At 41.2% G+C, this 22,037-nt stretch overlaps 1 protein-coding gene across 1 annotated transcript; it reads left to right on the top strand.

Annotated features, from left to right (window-relative positions):
• Positions 1 to 258: 258 nt before the first annotated feature.
• Positions 259 to 21,671, top strand: GPNMB (glycoprotein nmb). Its single transcript, XM_054991454.1, has 11 exons — positions 259 to 412; positions 7,656 to 7,808; positions 8,760 to 8,903; positions 9,870 to 10,052; positions 11,607 to 11,765; positions 12,413 to 12,721; positions 13,492 to 13,614; positions 14,448 to 14,550; positions 16,400 to 16,605; positions 16,895 to 16,988; positions 19,206 to 21,671. Exons 1-11 carry the CDS (start codon positions 334 to 336, stop codon positions 19,357 to 19,359), a joined length of 1,707 nt encoding a protein of 568 aa, XP_054847429.1. The 5' UTR covers positions 259 to 333; the 3' UTR covers positions 19,360 to 21,671.
• The last annotated feature ends 366 nt before the right edge of the window (positions 21,672 to 22,037 follow it).

The following is a 22,037-nucleotide window of genomic DNA, read 5'->3' as shown; positions in this document are numbered from 1 at the left end:
TGAAAGGTGGAAAATTATCTTAAAAATGCCTGAGAAGCAAAAGACAGGAACGTCTATGCAGAGCTGTTTAACAAAGAAATCCCAGTGGATGTTGAAAGTGAGAGGAATGAGTCATAAACACATGAGCTGGAAAAAAGGAGGGCTGAAGACAGAGAATCATGCATCTCTCCTTAATGCCATCACATGATGAGCCCAAGGGCCTAAATTTAATCAAAGGGGAGGAGGGCAGCAGGAGAACCTTATCCCCAGCTCAACTCAGAAGAGGTCTGGGAAAACACTAAACCAACCTGCGTAGGATTTGTGGTCCGTGAGTCCAGCTGTGTCTATACCATCATGAAGTGGGCTTGCTTCATCTTCCTTCTTGGGTGCTTGTTTGTGGCTGAAGAAGTTGTACCGGCTGCCGCCACCAAAAGTGAGTGCCTAATTTTCCCCATTTTATCACCACAGTACATCAATTGTTGCCAGTGGACCAGAAGAAGCTGATCCGGCTTGCTCTTGTGCCTTTAACAATAGCTTGAGCTGCAGAAATTGGCAGGTCAAGGTTTTCAGGGCATACTGGTAAACGTCACACCCTGCTACCTTGTGCAGGGCAAGATGTTACTAAAGACACAGGAGCTTGTAAGAAAGTTGGTACTCTTAACAGTTGTAATGGAATGTGATTCTGGATATGAAACCTGGCAGATGAATTCTTCTGAATTAGTTTGACATGGAATACTACTATGCAAACTCAATGGGTTTTGCTTCTGAAGTTGCCCTCTCTAGGACTCTTCAGATTTCACAATACTAGTGAATTTATGTAATTGCACCTGTGGATGCAGAGCAAGGGAACAGCTAGGGACAGAGAGAGAGAGATCGGATCCATGCACTCCTCCCACACTTCTATTGATAGGGACTGAAGAAAGACAGAGACTTTGACAGAGCCCACAGTGTTTATGGTGTGTTACAGAGATCTATATGCAACAACACAGACAGGTCTTTGCTCTAAGCAACTTGTAATTAAAAGTAGATCATGAGATGGAAGAAGGGTTCAAAAGAGCTAAAAGTGGGGAGATGCAATTGGACATACCTAAGACAATTGGGAATGATGGGAACCACGCTCCTGTGATAACCCTATGAACAACTGCTGCTGTACATGTGTATGAAATACTGTTGCCATTTTTTAATTCCAGGGAGATCTCCTGTGGCTTTAAGAACTCCAAGCCAAGCAAAAATTCAACAGGCATGGCTTTCCCCCCTGCTATACTTCACCCATTGAATTTCTGCTTGTCACACAATTTATAAAAACACAAAAGTCTTTCCAGAAAAGGATGACAACTGCCGGGAAATTGCCAACTTTTTGCTGGCTTTGGTTTTAGACATTAGAAGATGAGAATGCTATTTTCAGAATATGAAAACGTTACAAATCAAGCGATACAGAGGACAGGCCAATTTATCTGCTCTGTTGTCAGTCCTAACTCCCAGTTTCACTCGCCTTTGGATGGAACTGACCCTTTCAGAAACAGGGAGCCTCTGTGATGGGCAAGGAACGGATATTAGCTACAGATTACATGCTAATCTGTGTAACTGTGTCCCAACAACACTTTTAAAAAGCAAAGCTATAGTAGAAGGGGGAAATTTAGAGCAAAGAGGAAGAAGCAAAGGGTACCAATTCCTTTCCCAATTCACCATTTTCTGCTGTTTATTAGTCCTCAAGTAGCTCCCTCCATATGTTCACAAGTGATGACAAGTATACCATTTAAACTCAGTGGGGGTAAGGAGACCTCTCATAGAAGGCAATTTGGAGCAGGCAAACAAAAGGTGGAGGGAGGAACTGGCATCTCCCTTCCACTTTTCTGTCTGTCTGTCTGTCTGTCTGTCTGTCTGTCTGTTTGTTTGTTTATAGTCCACCTTTCTCACTGAGACTCAAGGCGGATTACATAGTGTGAGATCAGTACAATCGGTAGCAAGGACAAGGGTAGGCATTTCCATACAGTGTCAAGGACATTTCCATAAACAATGTCATAGGGTAGATGAATACAAGTTTACAGAAGCATAGCATTAGCAAGGATCCAATACAAAGTTGAAAGATTGCTGAAACAGAACATAATCATTTCTAGGACTTACATTAAACAACATGAAGCACAGGCAGTATATACAAGTACATATTCAAAGCAACAGATAATATATAAAGCAACATAACGGTGGAGCCCATGGTTCCCAACTCATTGCTGACAACATCCGAGACCCGCTCCCCACAGTACCGCCCTCCTATTAGCAAAACATCCAAGACCCCCTCCCCACAATACCACCCTCCTATCTGAGTAAAAAAGCCTTTCCGAATAATTCAGTTTCTACTCTAAATTCAATACCTAGTAATTGTGCTTTAAAAAAAATTAGGCACAGTTACAAATATTAGCACAAAACATGTTATTAACCCATATAGGGTTTGGATAAGTGAGAGAAATACTCTCCCTCTATACAAATAGTACAATAATAAGAATATATGGAATAAGGGGTAAAACGAAATATGATGACAGTTAATCTTCTCTGATCTATCTTGACTCATGGTCAGAGATGATTTCCTGGCTCAGCAGGTCTGGATTAGGGGTTAGTCTGCATTGTGCTCCCTGTTCAGTGTCCTTGAAGTGAAATCAGACTATGAATGCAAGAGTAAACACAGGAAAAGCTGTAACTTTGCATTGTGACTTTTGCCTAAGCAAATCCCAAATTCTCCTCTGGCCCATGCCACCTATCCAAAGTCTAGAATACTTTGCATCTGCATTGTAGGGTGCAAAGCGGAACTGTGCATAGCTAAGATGATGCATAAAATAGTCAGTCTTCTTGAGTCTCCTCCCAAAGGTCTCCATATAGCAATACCAGGCGTTTCAGGGGACTTTTATTACCCTGAGCCAAGATTGCGAGTAGGGAAAATGTACGTTTGTGTGTGTGTGTGCGTGTGTGTGTGCACAGTTTTCCCCCAGTGATAGCCTATGAAATAAATGGAAAAGCAGCTAGGAATGTAGAAATTCAAGCTCAATCGAAGTTTTCATTTCGACACATGTATTGCACCCAAAGCCAAGTTGGGTGAAGAGAAGCAAACCTTTAATTTTAAATGTTTTCTCTTCCCTTTTCAATGCACACTTACAAGTGGAGTAGAGATTCTAATCCACATCACTTACAAGGCAAGCTCCTCCCCTGAGATACACATATAGTTTTTCAGCTTCTTGGAGAAAATAATATGCACATAGATCTGTATGTAAAGAGATTCTGAGTATATAGAGCCCAACCGGGAAGCGGTGGGAGGCAGAGTATGCCATCATGATCCCCACCCAACCCCATGCATTAATTCTTATCCCCCTAGAAGGTCTGGAAAGGACCGTTGTGTATACAGAACTTGGGGCAGGCAATTACTTCAGGAAGAAAAGAGTGTGATCTTCTATATACTGCAGAGATAGAAGTGTGCAAAATGTGGACTTCTTCAAATACTTTCTGTTAAAGCGGATCTTTTGACAAAAGAAGCTTCTTTTCATCTGGTAGTAATTTATTATTAATCTGGTAAATGTTTTTATTTTAACGCTGCTCTTTCATAACAAGAAAAAATCTCTCTCAAGCACCATTTTCAAATAGAGGAATTGTTGTTGAGGCTGGCACAAGTAAGGCCACTTCATGAAGCGTCTTACGTTTTAATTAAAATGAGCAGGGAATTCAAAGGCATTTTTTCTTGGGCTTTAATCCAGAGGGTCAGATGATGTACTTATCCTTTTTTTGGTAAGAAGCTATGCAATAAATATTTTTTTAAAAAACGCCATAAATCATATTATTTGAAGGTAAACTTCTTTGTATTTTGTAAATTTGTGTGTTTTTAAAACACCATTAAATAAGGAAGTTTTCCCTCCATATCCTGAGGTAAAGTACAGTGGAGAAAAGAGGTAGGGAAGTGGAAGCAGTGACAAAAGTTTAATATGACCCCATGCATTTCCAGAAAAGGTCTACTGACCTATTTACACTGCAACCAGCAAGGACAAGCAGGGACTTGGCATAGGCCCTAATGGAATCAGCAACGTGTATCACCACTACTAATCCCAGTGTGAGTACTGGCAGTAAGGACAAAAGAAAATAAATTGCAGGGGGGGGGGGAAGAAGGATAAAATCTTGTTCAGCTGAATCCTGTTTTGTTTTGTGAATGTGTTCTCAGTGTTCTCCTTTGCAACCCCCAATAATCTCCTAACACACACACAATACTTATCCTATTCTTCCTGTCTGTCACATACACAGCCCATTTATACAAGGGTGCATTGAGGAAAGGAAGAGTTGCCAACTCCAGACTGGGAAATTCTGAGAGAGATGGGGGCAGTGCCCAGGAAGAGTGAGCTTTGGGGAGGGAAGGGAGTTTAGAGGGAATGTCATCGTAACTATAGATTCTGCCCTCCGAAACTGCCACTTTCCCCAGGGGAACTAATCCCTGTAATCTGGAGATCAGCTTAATCCAGGAGACCTCCAGGCCCCACCTGGAGGTTGGTAATGCTAAGAAGGGCTGGAAGAAAGTAAGACTTTAGTATGAAAGCAGGTTTACCAGACCTCTACGTCATAAAGCAACCCTACAAAATAGATAAAAGGAATATTTATGCAGATAGGAGAGCAGGCTCAGGTTGGCTCAGACTGCCAGGCTTTCTGGACCCTGAAATATTTGTTTCTATTACACTGGGAGTATATTCAGCTTTGATTTGTAGTGCACAGTCCACAAGATCCCTCAACGCATTCTTATATATCAAGTCTATTTTATTTCTAGCTATATTTTATGTCTGGAACACATGATACTCATTCCGCTTCTCCACTACCACTGCATTAGTTGCTAATGAAATTGCCGTTCAGTATGTGGTTGCATGAACATCACAGTTACCACCTGATGTATACTGTTTGTGACATCATTATTATAGGTAAACAATCAAATTCCCCTGCCCCAATTCTGGCTTTTTTTAGTTGTTCAGTGGTTGTACGTTTCTGTGTTGTACAACTCACATGCTAGAGTATTTGACTGATGGGATGTTTTTTAAAAAGATGAACCACAGCAAGCCTGCCGCCTGCTACTCTCTACAAATCAGAGGATGGTAGTAGATACAGATATCCCATGTATGGACAGGGGATATCATATACTACCATTACTGAAGCATAACATGAAAGGCAGTCATGCAATGACAAAAGTACACCCTTATGGTATATTGATATTGGTACTTTAAGAACAACTCCCACAGGCTGTCTAGAAAGCTCAGATCTTCTGGCCCTGTATTGGTAGGGTTGCTAGATGGGGTCTGGAATAATACAGGACCCTGGGGAGAAGGGGTGGCACTTACAATTGTTTTTCTATTCACGCACGCACTCCTGCCCTAATGCGTTGACATCACTACTGGTAGTGACATCATTGCTCTGACCCCACTTCCGGACACCTGAGCTGGCTGGCCGCACAGACACAGCAGGCTGAGTGGGTGGGCTTACCACTCCTGCTGGCACTGTGCAGGAGGTTGGATGCCCAGGATGGGTGGCCACTCCCTGGCTGTACCACACAGCTGCAGCAGGCCAGATAGACAGGCTCACCACTTCCCTGGACACTTCCCCAGGCCAGCTGTGGCGCTCAGGAGGCTGAGCGGCTGGGCTGGGCAGGCAAGCTGCTTGGAAGCAGGGGATTGGGGGAGGAGGTAGCACCAGGTGTCCAGGAGGACTGAGTTGGCCAGGCCAGCTCCCCACTGCTGGCTCCCAACTACATGGCTCTGAAGCTGGGACACTCCACAATGACATCATTTCCAGAAGTGACATCATTGCACCAGGTCCTGGAGCATGCATGCTCAAAGGTCATTTCTAATATGACTACCAAGGGCCCCCCTCTCCCCAGGGTCTGGGTCTGAGTGGGGTTTGAGAGGGGAGGGATCTCAACAGGACATAATGCTATAGAGTCCACCCTCCAAAGCAGCCATTTTCACCAGGGAAAATGATCTCTGTTGTCTGAAAATAAGTTATAATTTCAGGAGATCTCCAGGATCCACTTGGAAGTTTTCAGCTGTATGGCCTTCTACAGATGCTTAGAGTGCTTCTAATTGATCCTGTAGCTACATGGCTGTCTTTTAAAAGAAAATTGTAGGCATGCTTTCTCAACCAGGAGTGTGGTGTAATAGTGGTGTAATAGTTAGAATGTTGGACTAGGGCCCATTCTGCCATGGAAGCTCGCTGGGTGACCTTGGGTTAGTCACAGACGCTCAACCCAACCTACCTCACAGGGTTGTTGTGAGGATAAAATGGAGGAGAGGAGAATGATGTAAGCTGCTTTGGATCCCCATCGTGGAGAAAGGCAGAGTATAAAAGGCGTAAAATAAAATATGTTCCTAAAGCATATGAACAACCTTGGTGTACATATATATTTATTAACATTCAGCAATAATCGGTGCTCATAATAAAGAAAAAACACAATGGCAGCCAAAATAGGGGTGCAGCATGTCTGATGTCTCTCAGGCTGTTTGTCTTCATTATAAAGTATCTGAAATGAAAACCCAGGAATGCCTCCTAACAAGTTTAGTTAGAGAGGCAGAGAGGAAGAGTCCCCCATCCATCAATGTGCCATGCTTTGAGTGACTGCTACCTCCAGGGAAGAGCTGCAAGATTAGACATGAAAAATAAAAGCTAGTGTGCCTTCCCAAACAAGCCCTAAATCATCCAATCAGTCACATGTGCCTTGCGGCAAACGTACAAAAGACGGCAGCCCCTCCAAGGACTCATCCATTTCAGGCTAAGAATACAGTCATCATTTGTTTCTTGGTATTAATCTGAGCTGCCCTGGTACATCCTATTATTTCACTCATCCAAACTATGCAACACTTGTTGTGATGCAGGGCTGGGCATGCCAAATACACATTCCTGAAGCCTCCTAGCACATTTCCATAATGCCCCTGCAAGTATCCAGCTGTTACTGATTTACATGCAACTGTTACTCATTTACAATCCAAAACAAGCATTCAAAAAGTGTTTCCGAAAATGAAAATACGAGTAAACAAAGGACGAGAGAATGTTCATTCATGTGCCTTTACATTTACAAAAGTCCTTTTGTAGCTTTCAAACATGCCATAGGCAAAGGAAAAATATCAAAGGGTCATAGATTAGACATGTGTTTTCTTTGTGGCTCTAAAGGCCCATATATTGATGCAGAAAGTTAGGGTGGAGTGATTCTACATGTTATCATGGAGTTCCATAGCTGGAACTCCAGATGTGTTCAGCCTTGCAGAGCTACTGCGGGGAGGGTGCTGGTATGGATTGGCCTCCTGGTGCTGTGGAAGAGAGTGTCAGTTCTTTCTTCCGGCAGCATCTTCCCAGTTGAAAATGGCTAGGTTGGGCTGCTTTAAGCTCCCAGTAAGAGGGAAAAATTGGCACAGTTTAAATAGCTGTCTTTTCCCACTACAGTACTAAAAGCAGTCCAGAGGCAGTTGTATGTAATGTAAATCAGGGAAATGATGCACGGGGCAGAGTTAACCTCTCTTTATGTTTATCTCTTTATCCTGATCCAAGCTTTTAAGGCCAAATTGTGAGGAGTTCCAATCAGAAAACCTGGCATCACAAGTTGTTTGGCTCTTATGTGAATGTACAGCAGACAATGGGGTCATAAGAATACACTGATATACTGTTCTTCGTTCTAGAATTTCATGATGTGATGACTCGAGGAAGAGCTTATTCCCATATCACATTCCATAGGAAGCTCAGTGGCTGGTCTTCTGATCACAATAATTGGAATGAAAAGCTTTACCCTTACTGGGAAGATGGAGATGCCAGATGGCAGAGCTGCTGGAAAGGTACAAGTTCTACAAGCAGTGTTGAACCACAGAGATCAATAGCTTGACAATGTAATGTTTTTCAAATACAGTGTTTATGTGAAAAATGCATGTAACTGGAGAATAGTATTGATGATATACTGTCTGCAAGAGCCAGGCTAGAAAAATACGATTCCCTTTGCTGAAATCAAAATGGCTTTTATTTATAACAGAGCTAATGTTAAAATTGGGGGAGTGTTAAATGACCAGGTTCAATAGAACAATTCTCGAGGGAGATCTTGGATGGCATGCCCTAGCTTGTTTGTACCACAATAGTTGCAGCAGCATCCAAAGAAAAGCAACATTAAAATGAATCCAGATCGAATCGAATCAAATCAAATCCCTGCTTTACAAAAAGCATTTTAAACCCTGCAAAACAAATGTCTGTTTTAAAAATAAACATTTCACCTTCACTTCTTTGGCTTTGAGCACAGCGCTTGTCAGCATCCCAGGACAGTGAATTCTGCAGCTTGGGGACACAGTGGAGAAGGCCGATAACACGATTGGCTTTCACTGGGACATGGTACCTGGGACGGAGCAGCTCTTAGGAAGCAGGATTTGAGTCCAGTGGCACCTTAGAGACCAAGATTTTCAGAGTGTAAATTCTGTCTGAAGAAGGGTGCTCTAGTGCTCAAAAGCCATTCTGAAATTTTGTTGGTCTCTAAGGTGCCACTGGACTCAAACATTGCTGTTCTACTGCAGACCAACACAGCTACTCACCTAGAGTCTGCTCACAGGCAGCATTGGTTCTCAGATGCACAAGCTCTATTATCTCTAAGTCCCTCTCCATCCCTTTTCCGTAAAATGGTGGTAATAATACTGGTGCACATTACAGGGTTGTCCATGAATGTGAAGTATTCTGAGCAGTTTGGAAAGTTGTAAAAGATATAACGAGCCATGCATCTCACTTAAATGCAGTTTTAACCTCCTCAGGCGGAAGGGTGCTGGTAAGTTTGACCAGTGACAGCCCAGCTCTGGTGGGATCCAATGTGACTTTCAGTGTGAAACTGAAGTTTCCCAGATGCCAAAAGGAAGACAATGACAGCAACATAATATATGATAGAAACTGCAGAAACGGTAAGGAACAGCTGCGCTGGTGTTTCCACATTTCTACACATTCTGACTCTATCATTCCTATTTCTCACTTTGGCCATACAGAGACTCAGTTTCCTCTGGATGTTCATCTAGGATTTCTCTCCTCCTCTTCAATTTGAGTGATTACACAAATGCAGGGAAAATATTGTCCTATATAAATAGAAGTAAATAGATGCACAGCTACAACAGTCTCTTTTAAAATGTAAAAATTAGTGGGATGGGTGAGGGTGTAAGTGGCCTGCCACAGCCTTCTCTCCACAGTCACTACAGCTGTGTGGAGATATCACTGACGCACAACCCTTTGTGAATTTCTTCCACATGGTACCATTTCCCCACCAGCTCAACCATATCAGAGATTTGCTGTAGCACAGTGGTTAAGTGGTTCCACTGCAAATCAGCACTCTACTGATTCAAATCCCACTACTGCCATGAGCTCAGAAGGGGGCCTTGGGTAAACCACGTCAGCCCCAGCTGTATAATAACAACACTAACTTGTTCACCAATCTGGGTGAGGTACTAATCTGTCTAGAAGAGTGGTATATAAGTGCTGTTGTTGTTGTTATATCAAGTAGAACCTTTTTTTTTCCAATATAGCTATAACTAAGTATGGAACAATTTGATTTGTGATCAAAAAGAATGAATGACAAGATGGGATAACTTCAATTTTCTTTTGATGTTTGTAATGGGAATGGGGGGGCAAGCAGGACTTTTTATTTTAACCTCTTGTCCTTGTACCATCACCCCCTTACTTTAAAAAATTCCACATTCCTGTTGTCTGATTAATAATTGAGACTTCTTAATTCCACTTAGGATCTTTGTCCTATATTTTCAAAGTTCCTCTGACTTCCAGGTAAATGTGTGATCTACATACATGTAAATATCTTGACGCATGGTCTATGTTGAAAGGCCTGAATCAGTTTTGCTGTTGTTTTCTTTTTATTCTTTTAGGTTCTTTAGATTATTCAAATCTTTCTGACCAGTATGTATACAACTGGACTCAATGGATTGATGATTGTGGCAGGCAAAATTGCACACACAACAACAGCCACAATGTGTTTCCTGACGGAAGACCTTTCCCACACCATCATGACTGGAGGAGAAGAAACTTTGTGTATATGTTTCATACACTTGGTTAGTCTAAAAAATGAAACTGTCTTTTTGTCATTATTCCTTATATTTGGCACTTGTAAAAAGTGAAAAATCCTATATGAATATCCTTAATGTTCATTATTAAGGATTCCGAGACAGATTTATCAGCAGTTTCATGAGAGAACAGTCAGTTTGGTGTAGTGGTTAAGCGTGCAGGACTCTAATCTGGAGAACCGGGTTTGATTCCCCCCTCCTCCACTTGAAGCCAGCTGGGTGACCCTGGGTCAGTTGCAGCTTCTAGGAGCTCTCTCGGCCCCACCCACCTCACAGGGTGTTTTGTTGTGGAGATAATAATGGCTTACTTTGTAAACTGCTCTGAGTGGGTGTTAAGTCATCCTGAAGGGCGGTATATAAATCCGAATGTTATTATTCTTATTATTGTTAATTAGTTTCAGTTAGCCCTAGTTTTTTATGTTTTGTTCTCATGTTGGCCTCTTCTTGGACTGATTACTATAATAAATAAATGGTAGCATGCATTGTGTTTGTGTTTCTATTATAATGATTTTCAGGGCTTTTTTTCTGGGAAAAGAGGTGGTCGAACTCAGTGAGTTGCTAGCACAGGGTGCAACTCTTGGTGGGAGGTGGTGTCCCTGGTACCACATGTGTGTGTGCAAAGTACACACATGCTCCTAGGACCAATGATGTCACTTTGTGTCAGCTGAAACAAGGAGGGAATTTTTAAAAGTTTAAATCACCCTTGGCAAAAATGGTCACATGACTAGTGGCTCCGTCCCCTGATCTCCAGACAGAGGGCAGCAATCTAAACTCCCCTCTGTCTGGAGATCAGGGGGCGGGGCCACCAGCCATATGTCCATTTTCAAGAGGTTCCGGAACTCCATTCCACCACGTTCCTGCTGAAAAAAAGCCCTGATGATTTTTAAAAGTTTTAATGCTTCCTGAAGATTGTTCACTCTCCTTTTCAATTTATTTTTGCTCCAGTGAGTCTTAACAGGCGCTGAACTACAAATTGGGGAGGAGGAAGATTTAGGACTTTGGGCAGCAGATGGATGTGGGCTGTAATGCCACAGCCCACTTGCAATTACTTCTGAGTTAGCCAGAGTCAGGGAATTTAATTATGCCACTCATCCCAAACTGAAAGTAAAATCCAAGATTTCTCCCACAAGCCCTTTTAAAAGTGTCATACAGCACATAGGAATCACATCTAATGTTAAGGACTTGGTGGCCAATGTCCATTGGGAACAAGGATCTCTTACAATATGCCTGAGAGCTGTTGATTGTATGCGTACATCTAAATCGACATTAAAAACTTTACATTGTCTGGGATGCTGTTTTTATGACCTATTTGTCACCTCAAATCATCGCAGGGCTTCCTCTTGACTGAACTCTCTCTCTCATGGACAGTCCCGCTCTCTCTTTGCCTAACCTACTTGACCGACTTTTAATTTTTTGGTACTTTCAGTACAGTACGAATGCTTACCTGGTTTAGAAAAATGAGCATTCATATGACCATTTCCAAAGAAAATGTGCAATAGTATCTAGCACAATGGCTTAACACTCTTTTTCATCTTTTCACAGGGCAGTACTATCAAAAGACAGGAGGCTCTTCAGCCATTGTTTCCATTAACACAACAAATATCACTCTTGGCAGTCATATTATGGAAGTGTCGATTTACAGAAGAGGTTATCGATCGTATGTACCAGTAACAACTGCAAGTGTTGTTTATGTGGTAACAGGTGAGAGGGGTACATTAAATCATAACCTGGCAAATGTGGACTGTTTACCCTAGAGGTTTAACATACAGTTAATGGAGTATCCTTGTTCTCCCAGCCCAGTGTCAGTTCCCAGGTCTCCTTGAGAATGATTAAATCACAGCCAGCCATATGGACTACATGAATCTTTCTCAGAGTATAAGCCTTCACAGGAAGACTTGATGGGGGAGAGGGGCATTTCTTTCCCCACCAATTGATTCTTCTAGAGACTGCTTTTCACCAGTTCTTTCTCCAATAGAGGTCTGAGGGCCAAGCTACACATGACGAATGACACTTGAACGGCAAGTGGATTGAGTGGAGGGCAAGTGAACAGGGAGAAATACACTTGCCATTCAAGTGTCATTCATCATGTGTAGCTTGGCCCTGAGAAAACAAATCAGCTCAGGTTGCTAGAGTGGAGGCTGAAGAAAGGGTTTGCAGACCAATAGCTAGCCAATGGCTATCCTATGTTTGCCAGGAGAATGCCAAGTCCTGCCATAACTACAAAAACTTCTTATGAAACTGGTTGTGTTACAACAACCACCCCTTTTTTTCTTACAAAGTCCATGAGAGTATCTATCTTAGGTTCAGCCACAAACAGAATCTTTCTTTTGGCTTTATTTTCTACACAGATACAATCCCCTTATATGTGTACCTGTCTCAGAAGAATGATCGCAATGCTTCAGACCATATCTTCATCAAGGACGTTCCTATTATATTTTATGTCCACCTTCATGATCCCAGCCACTACCTGAACCGCTCTATTATTTTCTACCACTGGAATTTTGGGGACGGCAGTGGTTCTTTTGTTTTCAACAATTCTGTTTCAATGCATACGTATACACTTGTGGGAAATTTCAGCCTTAACTTGACTGTTGAAGCTATTCTACCTGCCCCTTGTGGCCCTGTGACACCTCCTCCACCATTCCCTACTTTCCCAGGTAAGAGTCTGTGGATCAGTATAAAGTAAGCTACAAGTCATATCTATTAATAATTCAAATTTATGGAAGTAATTCGCAAGTGGTTCAGCAGGCTCAATGGATTCAAATTTGGAAAAAAATTGCCATATCTTATGCATTTTTCGCTCTGGCTGGAAGAGGCAGGCAGTCAATATGTATGGCCCATGCCTAAGCACACATTGCCTTCCCTACCTCTTGATCACACAAGCCTTCCAATGAGTGAACACCAAAAGGAGTGTAAGGCAGTTTCAGAAAAACAGCTAAGCAAGGAGGCAGAGATCATCCTGTGTTTAAAATGGTGATGGGTGAGTTGCAGTGCACATTTTTATTGTGCCACACCTTTGCTCTGAAGATTCTTACTACCTTACCCCAATGAGTTTTGAAGTCATTATACCTGTCATTAAACCAAACTACCAGCCCTTCATGGCTTAATTTAAACTGTAAGCACAGATATTTTGCTATACATACAATTGTTAGAGAAATATACTGCTGCACTCAAGCAGTGACCCACAGAAAAACAGGCATTATCATTTGACTTGCCTTTGCTTGATAGTATGAAATACTTACATCACATCTAGATTAAAACACAGAATTGGCACAGTCCCATCAGGAAATTTTCCTGCCTTTCCTAAATAAGTGAAGAGCAAGAGACCAAAAGAAGTTACTGGCTGATTCTGCTCAAAATGTGTTGATGGAAGTGTGTCTACATTAACTCCTTTCCTTTTTACTTGATTTCATGGTAACATCTAAAGTGCCGCCTAATGTGACAACTCCTCACCCTGATAGTTTACCAGACCTGCCAACAGGAGAGGCCCCAGGTGAAGGATGCCATATTACGAGATATGGACACTACCAATCATCTCTCTCCATTGCAGGTATAATCTCCATCAGTAAAAAAAGAACTCTGTCTGGCAGGGTATAAGGGAAATGCCTGTCACAGCATCTTAATTGCACAATGAAGTCTTATCCTCAAAATTTCATGTATTGGGACACAATTCAGAAGTGTATTTGTTTTGCAGCCTGAATAAAGGGACAGTTCTGACCAGGTCACATGAATAAAATACATTAAATATATTTTACTGAACATTTTACTAAACAGACTTAACAGTAAACATTTGTGTTTGTTTGGAAGATCTTTGTCCTGCTACCACATTAGGTTATTGCCTGCTCCTGCTCATCCTTCCTGACACTTCTACAATGTTGTTGTCCTTTTTTTATTGCACAAGTAGAGCAATTGAGAAACAAAACTCTTCCTATGCATTTCTTTGTTCCTATAGAAAACTCTTCCTATGCATTTCTTTGTTCCTGTAGAGAATTCAGGCCAGAAAGTTCTTCTTAAAATGAGACTTGCACCCCTTTGATTTCAGTGGACCTTGTATCTATTTTAAATGTGCTTACATTCACAACTTGAAGTGACCATTTGAAACAGACTGATATGTGTACTAGTCCTGTAGTGTAGATAATACAGTTAAATAAGCAACTAAGGCTGCAGTTCCGTGTGCACATATTTGGCAATAAGCCTCACTGAATATCGTGGGATTTACTTCTGAGTAAATAGTAGATCCTACTCAGATCTATTTGATGGGTCTTACTCTCAGGAAAGTATTCTTAGGATTGCGCTATAAGTTGCCAAATAGGATATTTTGCAATTGCCAAAGAACTTTTTCTCAAAAATGCTGACCATTTGCTGATTGGCTTCTTCTGGCAGAGGGGATCATTGGAGTAAATATTATCCAAATGACGAGTATCCAGGCAGCAGCTGCTCAGGTTGAGAACTCTGTGGTTGATTTTGTGGTAACCTGTCAAGGGAGGTAAGTGTTTCCATTAACTTGACAACTTTGCCTACCATTGAACTTTTGGATCCTGGATCCTGTAGTGCCATACAGTAACTAGTGCAGTAACTACTGCATTCATCTCTGATAGTAAAACAAGAGCCACACACAGAAGACCAGTGTAATTGAATATTGCTTGCCTTATTTGATAATAGTTATCATTACTGGCATGCTTATATAAAGCAAAAGGAGCAGCTGACTGCACTGACCATATACCACTGGTGTTGCTGAGTCACGTACACATGCAGAGAAATCTTCACAGAGAATTAAGAAGTATATACTTGATCTTCTTCCATTCTGTTTATTAATTCACAAACACAAGCCAATTAGGGGATATTCTAGTTGGCTGCTGTTTATGCATTTAGGACAAACTAATTAGAACATCCTGATGGTTACAGTAGGGATATTCTAATTTATTTGCTCTAAATTTAGCCCTCCCTATGGTTTTCACATCCCACTCCAGCAACAGTGCACAGATGTGCATGAGTTCAACACTCTTTTATATGGAACCTCTGCTATTTTTTCACCTAGTGATGCTAGCCATTGGAAAAAGCTAGACAGTCAAAAGATGTGTGCAATTCCCAGTCTTCTTTATTCTCTGCTTTCCTTCCCATCAACAACAGGCAGCACTGGAACCTATGCAAAGTTTACCGTTTGGAACATTCTGTGTTGTTACAGCCATTCAGCCAATGTCTGATGTGTATACATTGTTGCCTGTTTCTTCAGCCTCTCTTCAGTTTCCTTTTCCTCATCCTCATCATCCTGTCTCATCTATCTAATTTCCACTTAACTTCTTCTTTCTTCCATGCTTTCTTTTTTTAAATACACCCCACCCACCCATCTGCTGTCATCTTTCTGCTATTTCCTTCACCCTTTTCTTTCCTGTACGTTTTCAAACATCTCACTTGGAACACCATTAAATGGAAATTAACTTAGAATGATAAGATTATTCCTCATATTCAGTCTGGTTTAATTTGTTGAAAAAGTTCATCAGAAACTAGAGAGAGATAGGCTAGGCCTTGCACACTTCTAGATTATTTGTAAGGTATCTATTTTCTGCTAGGCATTTGAGGAATAGTAAGACATGAATCTCTTTATCACTGTATTTTAATGTTGGGGGCAGGGTGTGATGCTCAGAATTTGATAGCTAATTTTTGTACTTTGCTTCTCTTTAGTATAGCATGCTGTTGATTTTATATTTAATTATTTATTTATGTATTTTACAATATTTATATCCCAGCTTTCAGCCCAGTTGGGGCACCAAGGCAGGTAACAACTAAAAATGGAGCAGAATAAAACACCTTGCTAAAAGAATAAAAACTAAAACTAAAATACATATACATATACATATACATATATGTAAGTATATGCACACACACACACATATTCCAATTAAAATCTGGAGAGAGCATTAATGGAATGCCAGGCAAAACAAAAGTCTTCTCCCACAGGAAAAAGACAGTGATAGAAGGAAACAGACAAATATACCTGGGATTCAGGGGGTACCCCAATCTTGGTGTCATGACTTGAGAAGGCCCTGTCTCAGATTGCCATCCACCTAACCTCTGAAGGCAGAAGCACCCAAAGCAGGGTCTCAGCCAATGATTGTAGTGGTTGGATAAGTTTATATGGGTCTGGGCAGACCTTAAGGGATGCTGGCCCCACTCTGTATGGGGCTTTAAAGGTCAAAGGCTTTAGAGCTACCTTTCATGTTTGTATAATGATTTTAGCTTCTTGGGCACACTTTCATGGAAAACTGGTATAGATGTTTAATAAATTAGCTAGCTACTAGGTAATTGATGTAACCTTTTTAGTTTTCTCTCCTCAGTCTTCCTACAGATGCCTGCACAACAATTGCTGATCCCACGTGTCAGGTCTTACAGAATGAGGCATGTGACCCTGTTGACATCACTGACCAGTGTTTACTGACCATAAGAAGAGCCTTCAATGAATCTGGAACCTACTGTGTGAACATCACTCTGGGAGATGCGACTAGCCTGGCTCTCACAAGTACTCTAATATCCATCAGTGGAGGTAATTCCTGGCTGAATGACTGCATTTGTTTTCAGATGGTTCTGGGACTATTAGTTTTTTCACAGTGAGGTGTTAGACAGCAGTCCCTCAAAAGTCAGACAACATTTCTTCCAGGTGGTCCCATGCTAACAAGTTAGGTCAGTTGTTGCCACAGCTGTCCTTGTCAGCTGTATTGATGTCCAGTAGTCTTTGGGAGCCTCAAGGAGATGTAGGCTGTAGCACGCTGATCCCCAACATAAGCACAGTTCAGACATGCCCTAACGCTTCTATCTCCAACTTGTTGTCCAAGCTGCAGGATCATTTTCAAGAACAGCAGAAGGAGTTCTCATCTCTTGTGGTTTCTTGGTGGTGTTTGCTGCTGTCTTGACTTTCTTCCTCTACAAGTAAGTTCCTGGATCTAGAATCTTAATGATCTCAGAAGGAGATTTCTGTAATCTATGCAGGGATTGATCTGTACTGCAATAGGATCAGAGCAGTCATTTGGGAATTGAAATTGGACTGGGGTTCTACACAACACTTAACATTCTCCATCAAAATCCAGCAATGCCCATCCACAGAGACAAGATCTTACAACATGTTTACAGGGAAAAATCATTCACCAAAGATCCTGCTTTCCCCTGCAATTGTATGTTTTGCTCTTTTTAAGCTTAATTGGTTAGACTGTTTTTGTGGGTGGAGGGGATTAAGTACTTCTTACATTGTAGGGGGAAAAGGCACTGGTCATTATTTTTGAGATGCTTTGTCTCCCCCCCCCAAATTGAACCCAGTAAGAGATCATTAGCAATTGATTCATGAATGCCATGGCCTGCAGTAGAACAGAACTGGAAATAAGTAAATAACAGTGCAATCCAAAGTATATATACTCAAAAGCAAGCCCCATTGAGTTCAGGGGGGCTTACTCACTGGTAAGAATGGAAAGAAGGAAAATATAAGGGGAGAGTAGCCCTTAGCAGCATTTTTATTGTGCATACTAAATAATTGCAAAGGCAATTTTATGTTTTTAAAAATCATCACAAAATTTTTAATGATAAGACATTGGAGAAAACACTGCCCACCAACATCATTGAGATTCAACATTAAAACATAAACATTACAATATAATCATTAAAACATAACAAAACAAATATGGCAATTCTAGATTAAAGGTCTGTTGTGAAAGAATCCAATGAGTCATTAGGCAAAGATTTAGAAATAGCTGCAAAGTGCCAGCTGCACACACCACTTTCTTTTGTGCATGCTATTCCAGCATCTGACTATATATACACAGGGCAAATGGCTTGGTAAGCACAATGTGCTTATTCTACAAGGTGCTGGCAGTATGGCTGGGCTAGGACTAATGTAAACTTTCCAGGTAGTTGAGGGAAAATTAGGAAGCAAAGGATGGGATCTGAAAGGATGCCTTGGGTTTGTCAAATTTCAGAAATACTTTAGAATCAGGGCATGATGTACTTAATTCCGACTCAATCAGTAGTGTGCAGACTAATAGATCCATAAAAAGGAGTTAAGTGAAGATGGGGGGTAGTTCTCTACAAACCTGGAGGAAGTACCGAGTTTGCAGAAAAGTCTGAAATCTTTTTTTTTTAAAGCATGGGGGATTTAAAAAAACTCCCCTAAATAACAAACAACACTTGTAGTTTTAAGACAAGAATGCCCAGTGAGTTCTCAGTCCCCGTTTTGGAGGTTGCTAGGCAACCATAACAATATTGCTGAATTTTCCAAGGCTTGGTTTCTGTAAAAAGAAGTCATAGGGATCTGGGGTGGGACTTGGAGGTGAAAATGACCAGGGAAAAGGTCCCCTCCCCTTGATAGAGGAGGACATGCCAAGGAAAAGGCAGCCATTATAGATTCACAACCTGCACCATTCAGCCCATCACACTACTGGACCCAGCTTGGCCTGCTGGCAGCCACAATACAACAATTTGGCCTGACCACTGGCAGCTACTGCACAATTTGATCAGACTGTTCCTGAGGAGAAGCTGCTAGGAGTAGGGGAGAAGGGAAAGATGGAGAAGGGGGGGCAGATAACAGTAGGCTGAATGGTGGGTAGGAAGGAAACAAGAAAGCAGGAAAACAGGAGGCTATGAGGGCTGCTAGGAGGGGAAAGAGGAAATAGTGGGGGAGGAAGGTACAGGTAAAAATGAGATGTCCCTCACAAGTCCTTGAGGGTCCCCTGCTTGTAAAACACTAATGTCAGAATGTTATTACAGCATACCTTGCATCTTGATAGAGCCAAAAACATTTTATAAAAACCACCAATAATGCCCTTTCCATCTTTATGGTCTTGTCCCTGGAAAGAATTTGCTCTACAAATGCAGTGTAGTAAGTTAAGTGGTGACTAGCAAACAGTAAACATGTATAAGCTTTCCTCTGGCTTTTAAAATTAATTTTACATGGAAGTGCAATTATTTACATCCTGTGTTAACATCCTATAGTTTTCATGGATTTCATTAGAATGTTGATGTTCTGGGCAATGACATTTTATAGGAGGAGAATGAAGTAGCTTGGATACTTTTTTCTCACTCCAGTTTTGTTAATGGTAGGATGATGCACCATCACAGGAAGACTTTTCAATAATTAATTTGAAAAATGTTCTTTTCTAGGAGATACAAAGAATACAAGCCTATTGACCGGAACACAGAACAAACAGCAAATAGTGAGGGGTTGAATGTTTACTTCAACCGTTTTAAGGCTGTTCTCTTCCCAGCAAACAATGAGAAGGATCCACTCTTGAAAAACAAGTTTGGAATTATCTAATTCTTTAGCATAAATTCTGCCTTTTCCATCTATTTGGGGCTTTATGCTGAATTGTAATTCAGTGGAAGAATGATATGTTGGCAACATGTGCAGGAACAATAGCAGTGACTGTTGTATGACTCATTTAGAAGTATAAAATGGCATCTCTTTGAGAAATAGAATATTTTAATTTGCTTATGTTGTTAGTTATGCTACAGTATATTAGTTAAGTTTAGATGGATTACTCAGAAATACCAGAAAATATGCTTTGGAGAGAAGATTTTTTCCTCTGAATAATTTAAACTAAATTCCTAGGGAGTGAGTCCTATTGAACCAGGGGAGAATTACATCTGAATTTCCCAAATGCCATGGTGTGGTGCACACATCATTCAGTTTAGCAGCTTTAAAAACTATGAATAATATCCATAAAAATGACCACTACTTAGCTACTCTGTATATAATCTGGGCAGATATCCTCAAATAGATAGACAAGACCAATTTGTTCTTGGCTAGTTGAACAGGCTATTATGAGCTGCTGTCTGTTCCCTCCATTCTCTGGACTGCTGGAGAACTAGGGTTGCCAGCTTCCAGGTAGTGGCTGGAGATCTCGTGGAATTACAACTGGTCTCCAGGCCACAGAGATCAATTCACCTGGAGAAAATGGCTACTTTGGGGGGTGGACTCTATGGAATTATGCCATGCCAAGGTCTTTTCCCTCCCCAAACCCCACTTTCTCCAGGTTTCACCCCCCAGATCTCCAGGAATTTCCCAACTTGGAGCTGGCAACCCTATGGAGAACAGTTTTTCTATCTGTATTGAGAAGAGCATGCAGTAGGCAGTGGGCACTGAATTGCTTGAGACCTAGCTCCCTTGGGATGTGCTTGGAGATATCAACAGGCAACACAAAGACATTCATACCAGGAGTCTACCTGCTTATGAGTCTCTACCCCACAATGGTTTCCCCCTTTCTGCCTATTTTCCACCTAGAATACAAAGTGGTATAGAGTTGTCTTGTACCTTATTCCATTTCATTTCCTGGAAGATCTTTCATGAAAGGGGCATATTTGAAAGTGTGAGAAGTTTTTACATGGATGTGCTGTACCCCAAAGATGATATGCTTGCATTAGCTCAATTTAAAATCAGAAGTCAAAACAAGGCCTCCCTTGTATTTTTCCCCATTGTAAAGCTTTCCTGTTTGCTTACTGCAACTGCTGTTGTCCCAGCTATCAGGTTAGAAACCTCACTTTGGTACATAGAACACGCTGATTCACTAACATCCTTGTATCTTCAAGTTTACAATGGTGCAAATATTGGAACCAACAATTCAGTTTACTGGTTTGAATGTAAGCTTACCTAAATTATTAATGGCACAGAATTAGGATGTTGCATGAAAGGTGTTCAAGAAGGTTGAAAGATCAATCTTCAATAAAATGTCAGTATTCTAAAAACATTAGTGAAGAAGTTTTATTTCTGAAAGGTTTGGGAATGTGAATTAGTTTCACTAGCTTTATTTTTCAGCATAGGTACAAACACTGGAGAGAGGCTGGAGAATAGGTATAAATGATTGTGGAGCCAATCTACATGTGATATTAGAGATTTGTAAATTTGTAGAGATTTGGGTCATAAGAAGCAGTTATGGAAAATGGGGGCTCAGGAGATCCAGGCCAAAGCACTGGGTTGTGGGGGAATTAATCCTTCCCCTTTGGTAGTTTTCTTAGTTGAAACTGGCCTTCCGAGTCTGCAAGGAAGTATCTTGACTTCTTTCCTTACCAGGACTAATGGCACATGGGGGAGAGGGATCAGTAAACTGGTGTGGTGAAAAGATCTAAAGGTTCCCTTGCCCAATGTGATCTAAAGGTTCCCTTGCTCAATCACCCCTCCCCCACCCCTGCAGTTGAGTTTAACGTTAAAAAACACATTGGGAAATGAATAAGAGATTATGAATGCATCTTGCCTTACTAAGAAGCGTGAGTGTGATTTCAATTTGAAGAAAAAAGTTTTAAGAACAGGATATGTCATTTACTGTAAGTGTGTCGATTTGGAAGTAATATGAAGTTAAAGCCAGTATGCAAGACTCTGATAAACTCTAATTTTGAAGTAAGCTGTAAAATGTAAAATCAAAAAGAGTCCAGTAGCACCTTTAAGACTAACCAACTTTATTGTAGCATAAGCTTTCGAGAATTTTGCTACTACAGACTAACACGGCTAACTCCTCTGGATCTGTAAAAATGTAGTAAGTATCATATTTTGAGAAGGTTCTTGCTAAATCTTCTAATTGACATCTGGCTATGAGAGAGGAGTCTTTTCTCTTGCAATTTACAATAAATATCTCATTTTAATTCATGTAAACTGCCTATGTTCAGACTTTCGGTATCTTTCGCAATTTCAACACACCACATTAATGCCAAGTTTGTCAGATTTTGGCAGAACCTGAGAGACCTGTGCCTTCTCTTGCCTTTTCTCTGTTGCTGATTTCATTCTTTATAGAGTAAGTATTCTTTACATAAGGCATCTCCATATGCTCCAAATTTCCTACATGGACATCCTTACCTGCTACTGCACACGGAGGTATTATGTGCATGTGAAAGCAGAAAGGGGAACACCTGCACACACATTGTTTTTGTATGGAGGGAGAAAAGCTTGGGAGAAAGGCAGGAGCTTTCCCTCCCCTGGTGGCAGCTTTCAGAGCCTATTTGGGC

Source organism: Eublepharis macularius, chromosome 11, assembly GCF_028583425.1.
Source record: "Eublepharis macularius isolate TG4126 chromosome 11, MPM_Emac_v1.0, whole genome shotgun sequence".
Lineage (NCBI taxonomy): Eukaryota > Metazoa > Chordata > Lepidosauria > Squamata > Eublepharidae > Eublepharis > Eublepharis macularius.
This window is presented reverse-complemented; position numbering and strand designations above follow the sequence as displayed.

Bases quoted from the DNA above. Each gene is read 5' to 3' on its own strand.
- GPNMB (XM_054991454.1), top strand. From the start codon at position 334: ATGAAGTGGGCTTGCTTCATCTTCCTTCTTGGGTGCTTGTTTGTGGCT. The intron at 11,766-12,412 runs GTGAGAGGGGTA...TTTTCTACACAG, and splicing joins TGTTGTTTATGTGGTAACAG to ATACAATCCCCTTATATGTG. The intron at 13,615-14,447 runs GTATAATCTCCA...TTCTTCTGGCAG, and splicing joins ATCATCTCTCTCCATTGCAG to AGGGGATCATTGGAGTAAAT.